The 16352-nt window shown below is 46.3% G+C and overlaps 1 protein-coding gene across 5 annotated transcripts in view; it reads right to left on the reverse strand.

Moving 5' to 3' along the window:
* Positions 1 to 16352, reverse strand: part of COL27A1 (collagen type XXVII alpha 1 chain) — a 213406-nt gene that overhangs the window by 87515 nt on the left and 109539 nt on the right. For all 5 annotated transcript variants that reach the window (XM_054084105.1, XM_054084104.1, XM_054084103.1 and 2 more), the window contains 4 exons: positions 8598 to 8651; positions 4202 to 4246; positions 597 to 650; positions 171 to 215 (listed from right to left, as the gene is read on the reverse strand). In XM_054084105.1, the coding sequence (XP_053940080.1) occupies positions 171 to 215; positions 597 to 650; positions 4202 to 4246; positions 8598 to 8651 (198 nt within the window). The remainder of the gene's footprint in view (positions 1 to 170; positions 216 to 596; positions 651 to 4201; positions 4247 to 8597; positions 8652 to 16352) is intronic.

The raw sequence follows: 16352 nt of genomic DNA on the forward strand, positions 1-16352 counted from the left end.
AGGGGAATGGGGCAAAAAAATTGGAGTGCCAAGAAAGTAGAGAGAATGGGAGGAAGGGAGCAAAGAGTCAGACAGAACCAGTACCATGGGGCTGAATAAGAAAGAGAACTAAAAAGGGTTTTTCACATGCAAAATCAAAACACAGTGCAATAAGGGAGTATTCAGATCACCTTATCACCTTTCAGTCCATGTTCTCCGGGGTTTCCCATCAGCCCCTGAAACAAAAGAAAGTACAGAATGAGACTGAGCCACTGTGAAGACTTGCTCAGGTGTGTGACACTGATGTCCTTGATAGCGCCGGTGGCACAGCCCCAAGCTCAAATGCCAGGCTGCTCCCAAAGCATGCTCTGTCACACATTCTTTAAACACCCTTTGTGGGCTGGAGGTGCACAGGGAAAATATCCTTGGGATTCTCCAGTGACTCGCATCTACTGCAGACCTCCAGTGGGATGTTGCGTTAAACAGTCCTGTGCGTGGGTCAACGGACAAGCATTAGTACCATCCATCCCTTCTCTCAGGACCACTACCATCACCCAAGTGAGAAGCAGAATAATCTTCAGCCGTGACATGGAAGAACAGCTCAGTTATTCTCTCACCTTTAAGCCTTTTGGTCCTGGATAGCCTATCGGTCCAACAGAGCCCATGTCACCCTAGTAAGAGAAAGATAATTATAAAGTCATTAGGTGCAAAACCAACAGATACCTGCATGTGGTGTGAAATTCTCCTATCTGGTCCCTCAGTATACCCCAATCAATAAGAATTGCACCACCGACTTCAGCAGAAGCAGCAGCCTGGCACAAGTTAAGGGACTTTTAATGTGTAGTAGAAGAAATGTAGAGCGTTTGCCTTGCTGGTACATGAGGCAAGAAGAGCAGCTCTTATTTGCATCCTGCTCTCAGCACAAAGCAGCTTGTCACTACCCACCAGAGATGTGAGCTGTCCTTCATGACCAGCTCACCTGGCCCTATCGTGCTGCTCCCCTGTACGCGGCCACGGCGATCGAGGAGGTTGGGCTGGATGCCTGGATGACGCACAATTACCCCGCTCCTGTGGCACGGGAGATTTGGGTGTTGGGAAGGGTGGCCAAGCTCCTAAAGCAGGAGCCTGTGTTCCTGGATTCACTTAAAAACTAGATAAGGAATTCAGACTAGTAAACTAATGGCAAAACAATGCAAAAATAATTAAAAAAACCATGGTGGATCTGAGAAAATCCTTATGTGTGCTCTTGCTAACTTCTGAATGGATTAATTTCCCTCTTCCACTAGTTGAAACACTAAAATATTGAGGTGATGTAAGACAATCATGGAGTGTATTTATTCTTGTTGAAATTACTCATGCTCTTGGAAAGAATCAACCACAATATTTCCAAATTCTCTGGAGGGAGTCTGAGGGTGTCTTAGAAAGGACACAGACCCAAACAACAAAAAAGGCAAGAGTCAAGAAATTTGGACTGCTACTGAGGTCTAATATCAAAAAGTAATATGGGGAGGAAAGAGAAAAAAGAGGAGGTAAGGACAGAGGTGTCCTATCAGTGCGGCCATTCTGCTGCGGTGAGAAGTCAACACGGCATCGTTTACTGGGACAGGTACGAGAAAGTGTAGTGCAGGAAGACAGTAGAGCTCATGGTTTCTGAGAACCTGTGTGTGCACATATAAACGAAAGCCTTCAGTGGACGACATTTAAACAGGCTTTGACTGCCCATGAAGGGAGTCAGTGATACGGTGCACCAGCCTTGCCTGCAATGTGTAAATAAACAGCGAAGGCTCTGCTGAAGGAGCGCTTCTCTGGCCGGCAGTCGCGGGCCTGCAGCCACTTTGGGAGCGCTGGGCTGCAGTCGCCTGAACAGATGCCCTTTTCATACCTCACAGCATAAAGGCTTCTTGTAGAAATGCATTTACTTAAAGCTTTGCCCGCACAGTTAATTAGAAGAGCAAGAAGCTTGAGTTACATTTAATTCTGCTCTTCATCCTCTCTTAAACAGCAAAGCCAACACCTGCAGGGTGCATGGAGATAGCCAGGAACTCGGCCGGTCCCTCAGGGGTGGCTGTAGCTGGGAAGAAAGGAAGCGACTGAATGGGAGCCAGCCTGGAGCAAACACCCTGCTGCCTTCTCGCTGGCCCTGCAGCGGGAACCCTGTGCTGCAGGAATGAGGCTGGTGCTGTCCTGCAGAGAGCTGAAGGCAGGATGAGTGTGCCCCCTTCTCCCCAGTATGATGGAGGAGGTCACTCTTAGATCAATCCTACTAGAGATGCTTCAGCATCCTGAATTCAAGAGTTGCATATTACTCTGGAAGACAAGATCTGAGCCACTTTGACCTGAATCTCAGTTTGATTTTTTTTATCTGCTCAGAGCAGTGCTAACTGGGAAAGACAGCAGCTAATTGCTACTACTGCAGTGACTCCTGAAAAAACAGCATTGCAAAGGACCAATTTCTGCCTTAAAAATAAAGCTAGGAAGAAGCTTACAACAGGGATGACGATTTCTTTGTCTGGATGGGAAAGGAGAAGAAATATTTAAAGTTTAAGACAGACTAGGCTTAGCAGCAAATATAAAACTGTAGGTTTTGCCCTTTTCCAGCAAAAACATTCGAAGCTGGGGTGTCAGTAGAGAATGACATACTGGATCAAGACAGAGAAAGTGACAGACTCCAGATATCTAGTGATGGAGCTGAATCCTGGGTTAGGATGTGAAATGCCAGACCTTGGGCAAGTTCAGGATGAATCTAGTTTAGTTGTATCTCACATGGTATTTGGTACCTTTTGGGTAGCTGCAGCCAGTGTGAGACAAAGCCACCGTGACCACAAAGGCAGGTTAGAAACCACACACGGCCCGTCCTCATTTCAGATCAGCTCCAGGTAAAACCCACCCTTCCTGGCCCCTGCGATCTATCCCAAGCATATGAGAGCAAGACACTGGCTGGGCCAGCTAGGAGAAGACAGGCAGCATTCTGACTCGATCATCTCTAAAAGGGTCTTAATCACATTTACTGCATCTGACCTTTCACCTCCGACAAACAAATCTCTGTGAGATAACAGCGACCAGGTGAAGAGACTTTTCTCCAAAAGCTAGGAGAAATATGATTCAATTTGGAAAATACCTTCAACTGGATTCTTTTAAATGACAATTTTCCTCTTACAGCTCTTTGTCAGGAGCACATCCTTTCTGCTGCTATGGCTAGAGTACCTCCTTCCATCTCCACTATCAAGGGGGAACACAGACCTAATTTCCTGGCTCCATGAAAAGCTTCCTGAAGCTTTGATCCACCTGTGCCCCAATCCCCAAATGCAAGATAGGTACATTTGTTCCACCACGTTTTCTGCTTTTCCGCATAGAGCCTAAGGTTTCTGGGTTTGGTGCTCTCTGTGCAAGCTCTAGCGCAATCGAGGCCTCGATCTCAGCTGACATACACACTCCTATAATTTAAACAATGGAGAGGCAAAAGGGGAAGGTTTCAAACCATTCATTGCAAGTCAAGTTTTCACAGATTCTCATAGCTCAGGAGGAATAATTTTACAGGAATGCTGTAGTACTAACAGAACCTACTACTTTTTGTGCACGGAAGGAAATAACTTGAAACAAGTACCAAGACCTAAAAATAAACCATAATATGTTAAGTTGGGCATTCACTAACCCCCAGCACAGCTGCCAGAGGATGAGTTGCCACCCGTCCTTACAGCCATTTATCTCCTGATGGGGAAGAGTCTAATGAAGCACGGAATTTGGCTCTAAACATAATTACCTGGATTAGTGATGGGATGGCAAGAGTGCATGCAAAATTCCTGTATACCCAGAGGACAGGCTGTTCCTGCCCAAGGTCTCTCCAGTGAGCAAGAACTGTATCCTTAGTTCACTGCTTACAGGGGCTTGTTTTTTAAGGGGCAACAGATCCTGTTGTGGAATAAATATTGCATCTTTGGAGAAATACCCTTGTAAATGTTATCAAAAGGGCAAGTTATCTAGGAATAAGGGCACTTACAGCAAACCTTTAATCCATTCCCTTTTGCTTTAAAAGGGTCTGCCCTTCTCCACCTCCCCGTCTGTCAGGCAACCTCCTCTCCCCCCATATCTTACGCTTCCCCCATGCAAACACTCATTCTGTTCACTGCTCTGCCACAGGAAGAAGAAAATCTGTGTGTAGTTATGCAGCCTGAAGGGGTTAAGGCCCCCGAGAAGCCACATCTCCACTTGTTTTTGTACTTACAATGAGTCCCACAACTCCAGGAGGACCTGGGGCTCCCAATTCTCCCTAAAAGAGAAGACAAACCAACATGGTTAAGGACGCTTTGTAGGCAAACAGAGACTGAGAGGCAGCTCAGCGTTCCAAGAACTTGAGGAAAGGGAAAAGACCATCCCTTCTCCCTTCCGCTGCCCTCACAGCCCCTTCTCCAGCTGAAGTAATGCGGAGCTTCCATCTTAGTGAGCTCCAAAGCCTCTCCACACACAGGGCTGCTTGTTGTTCAGCCGCTATTTACAAGGCTGACTTCCCGTCGCAGGAGCAGTCTGGATAAAAGACGCATTTCACTGAGTGGGTGGGAGCCTGTTCCAGGTGAGATGTAGGTGTGGACAGGGAGAGGGACCAGAGTAGGGAAGGGACACGAGGGAGCAAAGCTAGAGTGAGAAGGAGAGGAAAGCTGCTGCGTAACAATTGAAAAGGTGAGGTTCTCAGAAGTGATTAAAAACCAAACAAAACTCATAAGAAAAGGAAGACTTGGAAGAAAGTTAAACTGGGTAATTTGGGGAGTGGGTACGCCAGCTGGCAGGGGTGGCTGATGGGCCCTGGGAGCGTGTTTGGCACAGAGGGTGCTCTGAGGCCGCTCCTCCTCTTTTAAAAGTGGGGAACCAGCAGAGTCCTCTTCACTCAGCCTCATCCACGTGGGCTCACGCTCAGACCATCAACTAGCTGTTTCTTTAATTTTCAGAAAAAGCCCCTATCCTTTGGGCTGCAGCTGATCTGCAAGGAGGCATCTCAGCACCTCTGTCCCTGGAGCAGGGAGCTCTCTGCAAGGAACCCAGTGCTTGCTTGGAGGCTGAATCACTTTTAATCACACTGCAGAAAGCAGGAGATGGACTGCAGAGATTTCATCTTGGGCTCTGTGCCCATTTGCCATCTCTTACTGCTCCCAAGCAGGGCATCCTGGAAAGCATCAGCTCCTCTTAGAGGCTTTCCGAGAGCACCTCAGAGTGCACCATTTTGAGGGACAGACTGCTGCCTGGGTTTGTGGGGCTAGTTTGAATTCTTGGCTTCACTAAAAACTCCCTCTGTGCCAGCTTTCCAAAGTCACACAGGTGCCAGCAGCACTGGCAGGTGCCTGATGGCATTTCTAGGAGAAGTGCAGCACAGAAGCTGTATCAGACCCACACAAATCACCTGTCTAGGTCCCCAAGTACTTTAGCAACTCTTATGTGATGCTCAGCCTGTCCCTGTGTCTCCCCCAGCAGATCATCTGCTCCCTTGCCATATTCACAGTGAGTGGCTTGTCAGGGCAAGGACCTGCTTTTGCACACCTCCATCTCCAACAGGGCCTCTCAAAACAAGTGCATTGGAAATACTTAACTTCCCATTGGCTCAGAAAACACTACCCCTGCTCTGGATCATGCTGGCTACTTTCTTTGACAGACCAGCTCAGTTTATGGTGCACATCTGGTGGAGTCCCCTTCAGCGCAATAAAGCTCCCCTTTTATGGAAAGATTTGCCTAGTGAAAGAATGAAAGAGAAGGGGACATAACATGACTAAATGTGCTCAGCCTCCTTGGGTAAAGGGTTACGTGTGTTTATTTTATGGGAAGTGGAGTAAAGGACTATTGGGCAAGCACACACAAAAAGCGTTTCATAATCTCCACCAGCCTAAGATTGCTTTTTTTATGGACGGTTCCTTTCCTGCATACTTGGGACATCTGTGGAGCAATTGTTCCTCACGGGTGGGATTTTTACATCCTCAGAGCTACTGTAATAAGACTGGCTTCCAGCTTTTAGTTGAGGCCTGGCATTATGAGGCTCAGCAAGAAGAGGGAATATCCCCAGGAAGGCTTAGCACAGGAGCTGCATGTTGGCCTGGGTTTCCAAGTAAGCTCTGAGCGTGGCTGGGATGAAGACTGGGTGGACAGTTGGCTCTTGTCTCCAGCTGCAGGAGGGGCTGCTTAGATCTCCAAGTTGTGTCATGTGGGTATTTCCTCAGGAGAAAGAGTAAATGTGGAAACACATGGCCTCATGTCTAATGCAAGGTGATTTCCTCTTGGGAGAGGAGGAGGTAGATTTCCCTGGGAGAGTTGTTAATTTGAGCCATTCCCTGGTTTGGGAAATGGAGGACTTATAGGTGTTCTTTCCTGGCTATCAGTAACGACATGCTGGTCCCTAACCTGCAATGGAAATTGGGTTCTAGTCTCCTTTTTTTAGTGCATAAACCGGGCACTGGAACAAGAGACAAGGAGATGAATCAACAGCTATTTCCCATGTCTAATTCCCGTGATTAAGTGACTAATTGGAGTGGCTAAAGCACTCCGGGAACGGGGATATGGAATGTGATGGCTCAACAGTTCTCAGCAAGTTAGTAGGAGGGAAAAAGGGCCCTGCGGTTGGAAGAGTCTTTGCTCTGTCTGGAGGGCACAGAAAGGAGATTAGAGACTGTTGGCTTTAGCCATCCCCATGCGATGGCAACAGGGTAAGTGCTCAGTGGATCAAACGGAGGATGGAGCAGCTCAGGACCTGTGGCTGCCTGCCACAGTTTAGCTGCATACTCCACCTAGCAAAGCTGGCACATTTGTGTGTTCCGCAAACAGACTTTCTGGCATTTTTCTCTGTCTGTGACTCCACTTGTGACCCTGTGAACCTCCCTTTAAGTCAGCCGAAACAGTCTGTTTTCATTCTACGATCTCCAAGACACATTAATATTCAAAAGCCGTTGATAAGATGAAAGAAGAGCAATCCTTCTGGATGAATTAACGGAAAGGACATTTGCTTCTCTATGATGCTCTGGGAACTGGCATTCAGCTAACATTGAGCACAACTTCTGAATGGGGCTTAAACAACGTCCAAATTTAAAAGAAAACAAAACAAGTTATTTGGAAAAAAAAGTCTTTCTGACCTCTGCTCTTCCTGGTGGGCTGGCTGGAAATAGCAATACAATCTAGAAAGTCTTCCACTTTGGGACTACTCATTCCGCTCTGACCCGTGGCTTAAGTTGACTGAAAGATGGGAAAACTCCTGCAGAATTATTCCTTGGGAATCTAATTCTTTCAGTTCACTGCATTTGTGACTCTTTGTGTTGAATTCCCACAAAGGCTGGAGAGTAGCTGAGCTTGGCTTGCTGGTTAGAGTCGCTTGTGAAAATAACTTTTATGTTGCATATATGATGAATGGGAACTCGAAAACACATGTGGAGTGGGTTACTTCACACAAATCATTCCATCAGACACCACAAGCAGCACTGTGATTATGTGTGAATAATCAAGACAGCAGGAATTTCAAAGATGAATCAGTATTGCTCACATGCTAGTTGAGGGAAAACCAACAAAGCCATTCAGAAAACAATTTAGAATAATTAATACATCTGAGAACTTTTGCAATCCACAAAGATGTGTTTTGTAAGTAGTGGAAAACAAAGCACATACTCAACTGTTTGGTATTAAGTGCTACAAGAGCAGAGAAAAATAAACCTTATCGGCATCCAGCTGCCTAAATAGTCTCTGGGACCATCCTGACCCAATTCCCAGGAGATACATCTCATTCTTAGAAAGCCAACAGGGGTCAAATGAAGACCAGAGCGAGGCCAAGGACTCAGGAGCCTGGAGACTTCTCCAACTGCAGGGCTGGGGCTGGCTGAGGCACAGGGCAGTGCTCCCAGAGACGGGAGCGAGGAATTTAGCACTCCTTGCACTAGTATTAACATTCACTTCCGATGAGAAAAGATACTGAGCTTGGAGTACTTTAGAAACTTACTTCTAGAGGCTACTGAGAGGCAAACCAAATGGTATCAGCTTGCTAACCTGCATCAGAAAACGAAATGTGGGGAAAAGGAGAGGACCATGCTTCCTTCTCTGTGTACTTCAGACCTGTATGTACTTCACAACTGAGTACCTGGCCTGCTCCTTTGAGGGTTCAGGGTGCACTCAAGTAGCCATCTGTGGTGCCTCATGATGGTACATCCCATGTCTCCCTGCTATATTCATACAAAGCTTCATCCAGAGCACATTAGTCAAGAAGGTGATTCCTGCAGCTGCCACAGGCTTTGAGTCGGGTCCTGCGGTATAGACAACGTAGTCCAACCACTGCCTGCTCATCGGCAGCAACACCCCTGCCTTTTCTCCCTTGATTTTTCTTTTAGTCATATCCCCAGGATGAGAAAGCATCTACCAAAACCAAAGCGCAAGAAAGTCAATAGATGGAGACAGAATGACCTGGCAGCTACAGAATGTTGAGTTGAACGTGGGAATCTGAAGCATGCGTGAGCAGGGCAGGGATGTACATTTGCTTTTCAGGAGGGACAAAACCAAAATTCTAGAAGCCGCCAAAGCTTATAAGCGTTTTTCAGCTCTAACTCGCACGATGCAATACAACGTGGTGCAACAGAAAGAAAGAAGAAAAAAAGCTATCTACTTACTGGGTTCCCATCAATGCCTGGAGGTCCTCGCTCCCCAAAGTCACCAGGAAAACCCTGAGGAGAGGAGGCAAACAAGAGTATTAGTTATTGATGCATCCTTGAAAAAAAAAACCAGTCAGCTTAAAAACTGCTAGCTCTGCCCTCAGTGCAGCACTTTTGAAGACAGCAGCTCACACAGGAGTTTGGGCCATCCAGCCTGCTTGTTCTCATGCAAACCATTCCTGATCCACCAGCACATCCGCACAGTGAGAAGCCCTATGAGGCCGAGAGCTCTGATTCACTGCTCTCTCCTGGGGCCAATGAAAGGTAACCAGAAGTACCGTTTACAAGACCCAGCACATTAACTAACGGGAATCTTGAGAGGAAGAATCAGTGAGGAGATGGAAAGGCTTTTTCCTTGGCCATGCTATGAAAAGCACCCTATACTGAGGCTGCTGGATCTGACTTGTTCAAATCTTGTCTCGCAGGCTACATCCATACCTCAGTCAGCTCTGCCTTTTCTTAGCACCAGTTACCAGCCCTGGGTGTGCTTCATTTGGCAGGCAAAGCTTCTGAAGCACCGTGTATAAAGACAATGTAAGTGTGCATAGGAAAGAGAAGGTGTGAAAATCGGTGCCTCTGTCCTCCTTTTGGTTCACCCAAACACTCCAGTACGTCCAAGAAGGAATATGCAGCCCCGAAGATTATGTTGTGTGGTTGATACGTGAAATAATAATCCCACAGTCAGAAGTTCAAACTCTGTATTTAAAGATACAGTGCTACCTATCCTCTTTCAGGAAGAAATACCCTAACTGATAGGATACTTGCTTAAAAGTCAATCCCAAATCCCTTACGTTCTGGAAGAATTTATAAGCCTCACTGCAATGACTGTCCTCAAAAAAAGGATTGTCAATCTGAATTATTTCATCCTGTCTACTAACACAATCATTTTAACAATATCCCCTTCTCATAGGATGGCTGAATAGCGTAATGCCTGTTGGAGCCCATGCAGATGCTTAATGGAGCTGATCAAAGATGCCTAGTGAATTCACTCCAATGCATTCACGACCTTTCAGCTTGCCAGAGGAACAAACAGTTCCAAGCTCATTACAGTCCACACCCCAGAGCTGTGAAAGACCATGTTTACTACATGAAAAAGTCACCACAAAAGACTTCTTCATCATCTCATTATATCCGATACAAATTTGGAAGACTTCAAACAATTATAGAAAAGGGAGTGGAGGTACTGAGCCAGAGCCAGAACATCGTGGTGTGACACGTTCTCTCTCGTACTTTTAGCCTGACCCTGTGCTCCCCTAAGCCCCCTCAATTCCCTAGGACAAACAAATCGTACAGCAGCTTGCCATATGTCCCGTTCTCTCTCAGAAATAGCTCAGCAGAGGGGTACACAGCCTCTGTGGTTAGCGAACCCACTTAGTCACTACCGCTACACTTCCAAGGAGGAAGCAGACAAGTTTGAGATGAGTTGGAGTCAAATTTCCCCTGAGCTTGAACTTCATTCAGCAAAGGACTGGCATGGATCAGACTGCCAAGAGCTATCAAGGACAAGCTCAAACATCAGTGGCCTCAGGGCTACTCTGAACTTTGCAGCAGAAGGTGTTTTGAGGCGATTCTCCACTTCTTTTTGTCGCATGTCCCTTAAGACGAAGTGAGATAAAACATGACACAGCATCCACTTCGTTTGACTCTGAACCAAAATGGAAATTGTTGTCTGCTAGAGGAGCAACCCATGGACAGAGCATACGCAGAGCCTAACCCCAGCTCTGACTCCTAGACTCGGTTAACTTAGCCAGAGCTAAAATCCTGCTTCATTCTCCACGCTATTCTGATTATGGCCATTAGGATGGAAAACTAAGTAATATATTTGCATATAAAAGGATTCCTTCCCAGAGGGCTTCAGTTCAGAGTTGGAACTTGCAAAGCAAAGCTCAAGTCACCTCTGCTCCCTCTTCTGTTTACAGTGGAGCAGTCTTGGAGAGTAAGCAGTATTGCTTAGATGAGGCTACACCAGAAGACGTGCTCCAGAGACACCAACAAGCTGCTACTACTAGTGGGTGTATTACTTCTGACTCAGAGTAGGATTGACAGTAAAACTGTCTTACACTCTTCTGTGGCTTCACTAGACCATGAGACACAAAGCACAACACGTTCTGGGCTAGCTAAGAGCTTAAGAGACAGGGGTAGAGCAGATGGAGGTGATGTTCCTTGCTGAGCCAGAAGGATGCTCTCCCTTCCTGCCTGCTCCCCTGTTGTAAGAGACTAATTCCTTGGTGGAAATATATGCCTTAAATTGATTGGACAGTCCAGTTTGGGTCACAACACCTGTACGCTACAAACACTGGTTACCTTGAAAAAGCAAACCTGAGGGAAGATAAATGTCACAGCCCATAGCAACATGCTATCTAGAAACCCATCAAGCAGCACTGGAAGTTGAAATGATCACAGCAAACTAAACAGGAAAACCATAGCGGGAAGGTCTGCAGTCAAAGATGTCACCCAAGACCTCCCTTCAACTTTGAGGGTTTACAACTCCTGGTCAACACAACTAGGCAAAAAGATGAAACCTCAGGTGAGAGATGGAACACCTGTCTAAGACAACCAAAATTTGCCACTGACTTCAAAGCCAGCATTTCACCTCCTCTGTACCAATTCCCTACATCATTCAGTACAGAGTCATGAACAGATGCAAACTATCGCTTACTTGCTTTGATTCAATACTTCTGTTTTATGGACATCACTGCAAATGGGAGTTGTCTGCCTTTTTCCAGCTGGGCACTACATCCTTCAAGCCTGTGCACATGCCAAGAAGCTGTGGTAAACAACCACTGGAAACAGCTTTGTGCCATCTAGAGACAAAGACGTCAAATATAACGAGAACGCAGGGGGGCTACAATTTTCTTTAATGAAAAAAGGGGAAAAATAATCCTGCTGCATGCTGAATCAATAAGATCAGAACAGACATATGCAGAAAAAAACCTCACTGCTCCGGCAAGAAAGTAAAAAAAAAAAAGACTGCCTTGGAATATTTTGCTGTTTACAGTCATGCAACTTGCCAAGGAAAATATGAGTGTGCATAGAGTGATACTGTACGTACACTGCTTCAGATTTCAGTCACAGCCTCCAGAAATGCCCCAACTACAACTTTTATTTCTTAGAGGGCAGGGCTGGGCACAGAGTGACCATGGATGCCACTAAGCAGCCTGGCCCTGGGGCTGCTGAACTGTCTTCTGTCATGCTAATGTCTTGCTAATGTGGTAAGGTTTTTCTACTTTGAATAATACAAGTACATCAGATACAACTACAGCAGTGTAATATCATCTAGATGAACGTTTGGTCCAGACTAAGAGCATTTTCTAAATTTGGTTTAAACCTCTTCCAACATGATATAAGCAAAGCACTCTTCTGCCAGAATAAACGTGTCCAGGTAAGGAACTATTTAAATTCATATGTTTCCTGTCAATCTCTTTTTATGCCTTAGCTGTTTGTACTAACCTCATTGCTTAAAGATAAAGACATAGCAGATTCGAGGCACTTGGTAATAGAGTTAATTTAGCTTTTACACAAGGTTTCCAACAGTAGAGCTCCAAGTATTTAAAAAAAGTAGATTATTCCTATTTTGAAGGCAGAGAGCCGAGTACCTGTGGTCACTTGGCCAATGATACCCAATAAGTAATAGATTCAACAGTAAAACCTGTTCACAGCACAACACGGCTCCTGCCAGAGCAAAGGTTTCTGCCTGTCCTCAATAGCAGGTGAAAAAGGGTCAAAGTGGCAGGAAATGGAGAAAAAAACCAGAAGAATGTGGACTGACACTGTTGCTACAAGAGCCAGGCCCAAGACAACACCTGATTGTTTTTAGCCTGCCATCGGCTCCTTTGGAGCGAGCCCCCCTCCCAGCCTAGGCTCACAGGTCTTTGGGCTGAGGGGTGGTCCTCTGGTGCTTTTTGGCCCAGGCAGTAAATCAAACTCGGAGGAGGAGATAAACGGAAAGAGCAGCTTCAGTTCAACTAACCCCAGGCATCCCAGCCCAATATTCAAGCTTGGCAACACAAATATTAAGTCTTTTGCACATTAAATGAGACTAGGCTGGGGGCTGTGGCACAAAGGAGAAGATCTCAGCATCCATACAGCCTCCAAAGACCCAAACCAGGTTGTGAAAGTTCTCCCAATACAGTCCTGTGCACAGCAGGAAACGATCAATCTTTTCATCCCCTAATGAAAAAGAAAGTACTTTCTTTCCATGGGGTAAGCAGTAGCAATTTAAACCACAATAACAGTTCCAGTGACCACAGCATTCTAATTTATTGGATCTCGTGTGTCTGTAAAAGCTGGGTTTTTTTCAGTGTCTTTCCCCTCCTGCCTGAGCCTAAAGGACAGAGATATTCCCTAGGAACAAAACTAGCACTATTCAACTAAAACAAACAGCCTAGGAATTACAAGCAGATTGGTTATCCTATTTGTTTCATTCCTGTAGGCAACACTACACCTCCTCTCCTGTGCACTGCTTCAGCAGCCCAAGGAGCCCAAACTGAGGGAGAACACATGGCTGGAATGTCATTTTATGGTGCTGGCGGACAAGGAAAGTCGCAACTGGCAGCCTATTACAGGAGACTTGCGAAAGATATTAAAGAGTCCAGCACATGCAGAGTCTCCTGACCTTCTCAAAGTGAGTGCAGAGGGGTTTTTTGGTACAGAAAATCCTCTGGTTTTCAGGGCGCAGCTGTTTTTTCTGGGAAGACTGGTCCCTGGAAATTATGGTCAGGAATTGGTATGGCAAAGAAAAGCACTCCAGTGAAAAATACTGAGCCCACGCACCCTGCCTGATCTGTGGGAGGGAGGGGACATGCAGAGAAGGACCACAACTAGAAAAGGACAGCTAATGGTAGAAGACCGAGGAGGAAAACGCTTGACTATGAAGTTCTGTTGGCCAAGAGCCAGCAGGGTGCTCCTCTGTGGTGGCTGAAGTCAGGTATGACAAAACTTTGGCTCTACTTTACAGCTGAGAAATAGAGAGAAGGCGCAGAAAAGAAGTCCAGCTGAATGGATTTCACTTTGTTTGAGGAAGTTCAATGAAAGCAGCAAAAGGAAGCTTGAAGAGGAGATGGAGAAAAATGATACAAGCAGATGTTTTGCACTAAGCAAGATCCAGGTAGTTCTGTGCCCTCCTGTCCCCACTCAAGCAGAGCTTTACAGCTGTTGCACAGTTTGTCCTCACTGCACTCGGTGAAGCTGAGGAACCACTATTAGCTTAGGAAACGAGACAGAGAGAGATGCAAGCTAATTTTCCCCAGGTAACTCTGAGAAGTCCAAAGCTGAATCAGTAACTAAACCTTTGTTTTTGAGATCCTACAATAGAGCTTTAATTCCCGTTCATCCACACTCCCTGCAAAGGGCATCCTTTCATATGCCGGGATACTCCTGCTGAGAGCAACCAGACCCAGACAGACACTGGAACCAGTTCCTTTTGCATCAGGGGATTACAACCCCCTCCACTTCCCCTTCCTTTCTTCCTCTGCTTAAAACAAATAGAACAGCTTGCCCTTTCTTGCTGTTGTCAGCCAAAAGGCTGCTCCAGGTCCAAGCAGACACCACCTCTTCTTGTCTCTTGTCCCTGGAAACAGCTGTCCTCAAGGAAGGAGAGACTGGTGAGATGCACCGAGTCCTTTGCTTCCCCAAGGCCTTTTCAGGTGTACGCATGTTGGTGGGTGTGTTGTATGTGTACAACATCTGATTCAGTTTAAAACACTTTCCCTGATGGAGTAAGGGAGGCAGTCTGGCAGCTGCTGCTCCAAGGAATCCTGGCAGGTCTTCACGCCAACAGAATCCTTCTCCAAAAATAGGATTTTATTTTCCTGTTGGCTGAAGGTGACGCTGCTCAAACCAACCGGCCCTCCTGTCTTGTCTGCGAAAGACTCTACTTGCCAATTGGCTCTGGCCAGGTGAACCCCTGCCCAGGAGTCTCCCCAGGGATGGAGCTTGCAAGTCAAACAATTTAAACAACAAAAAAGGGTAGTGGTGGGGAAGCAGGGTTGAGGGTGAGAGAAGGCATTCACTGGAAAAAAAAAGGAGAATAAAATAAACAAGCGTAGCTTATGTTGGCAGCTTATGCCTCTGAGAGCATTCTTGGTGAAGAGAGCAGACGTGAGCCCCTTCACAGGTGGGCGCGATGGCAAGCAGGCTGGCTCAGACCCAGCGCTGATTCCTAGAGCGGCAAAAGTCACCCTAAAGGGAGCCTGGCAAACCCTGTGCTCCCAGTGTGCCTCCTCACTAGCTTCAATTCACACAGCTATACAGGAACCTTTGCCTTCTGCTCAGTCTAGACCTGGGACTGTGACAGCTTTCATCCCTGCAAAGAAGGGAGACGCCATCCTCAGCTGGGAATGGGACTGACAGTCATAGAATCACAGAATGGCTTGGGTTGGAAGGGGCCTTAAAGCCCATCTAGTTCCCTACCATAGGCAGAGACGCCTCCCAGTGGACCACGGGCTCCAAGCCCCATCCATCCTACCTTGAACACCTCCAGGGGTGGAGCACCCACAACATCTCTGGGCAACCTGGGCCAGGGCCTCCCCACCCTCACAGGAAAACATTTCTTCCTAATGTCTCATCTCAATCTCCCCCCTCTTTCAGCTTAAAACCATTCTCCCTCATCCTATCCATGCATCCTCTGATAAAGAGCCCCTCCTTGGCTTTCCTGTAGGCCCCCTTTAAGTACTGGAGGGCTACTATAAGGTCTCCCCAGAGACCCAGTCCTTCTGCAGTTCTTCTCCTTTGTCACGTCGTTCTTCCAAATCTTAGGAAATGGCTTGTGGACCAACACACTGAACTACCCTCTGGCTAAGTGGGAAAACACAATTTATTCCTACTTCTTTCAAAATTTTTCAATTTTAATTCCAATATCACTTTAAAATGTTTCTCAGTTTTTAAAGAGAAGTACAGCTCCATTCTTCTTCCTATTTTTTTTTTGTGGTAGGTAACAGGCTCTCGGTGACAAAGGGCTGGACCTTTAACAGCCCATGTGAGCCATGATATTCCGTGCTGTAGGTGAGAGCTCTTAGGGTATATGCCCGAGTCACATTTCTTATAAGAAAAGTCATATCAGTTGCATCTTTGTGCCCCCAGGGAGCCCATTCAACTCAACTGAGGTTTGGCAATTATTTGGTAAAGAAGAGACATTTCAAAATGTTGTTACCAGTTTCCCAAATTCCAGCTTGTACGGTGCAGGAGACTCGCACTTGGTTCACTCCAAATGCAAGAAAGGACCTCAGCTGCATCCAAAGCAAAAACTGGAGCAAAAAGAGAGATGTTTTTCATCTCAGTCCCTACAGAGAGAGGCAAAATTTATTTTCTCAGCAATTTGTGGTTATGCCAGCCTTTCCAGACACATGGCAAAACTCGTCCCCTCATTGTTTGCATGGACAACAGCTGAGACTGTGTAACTTGGCAAAGCCCCATGCACTTACGTTCACCACTAAGTTATCTCAGCAATATGTCAAAAGCTTGGGGGGAGCTGTAAAATGAAACCTTCCTAACGCAAAGGCAGCTTTGCTTTTTGTTATCTACTGTCTCCCAAAAGGCAGTGTCTTTTCATACCATGCAACAGCCGACCCATATCAGTGGGGAGTGCAGGGGTATCATATGCACTTCTAACGACTTATCAGATGAAGAAGAAAGGATATATTGAGAGCTGGTGTTCACTGGAGTCAGGAGTTAAGACGTTAACTTTATAAGTCAACATGGAAGAAGACAGTAGAC

This window comes from Cuculus canorus, chromosome 19 (assembly GCF_017976375.1).
Source record: "Cuculus canorus isolate bCucCan1 chromosome 19, bCucCan1.pri, whole genome shotgun sequence".
Lineage (NCBI taxonomy): Eukaryota > Metazoa > Chordata > Aves > Cuculiformes > Cuculidae > Cuculus > Cuculus canorus.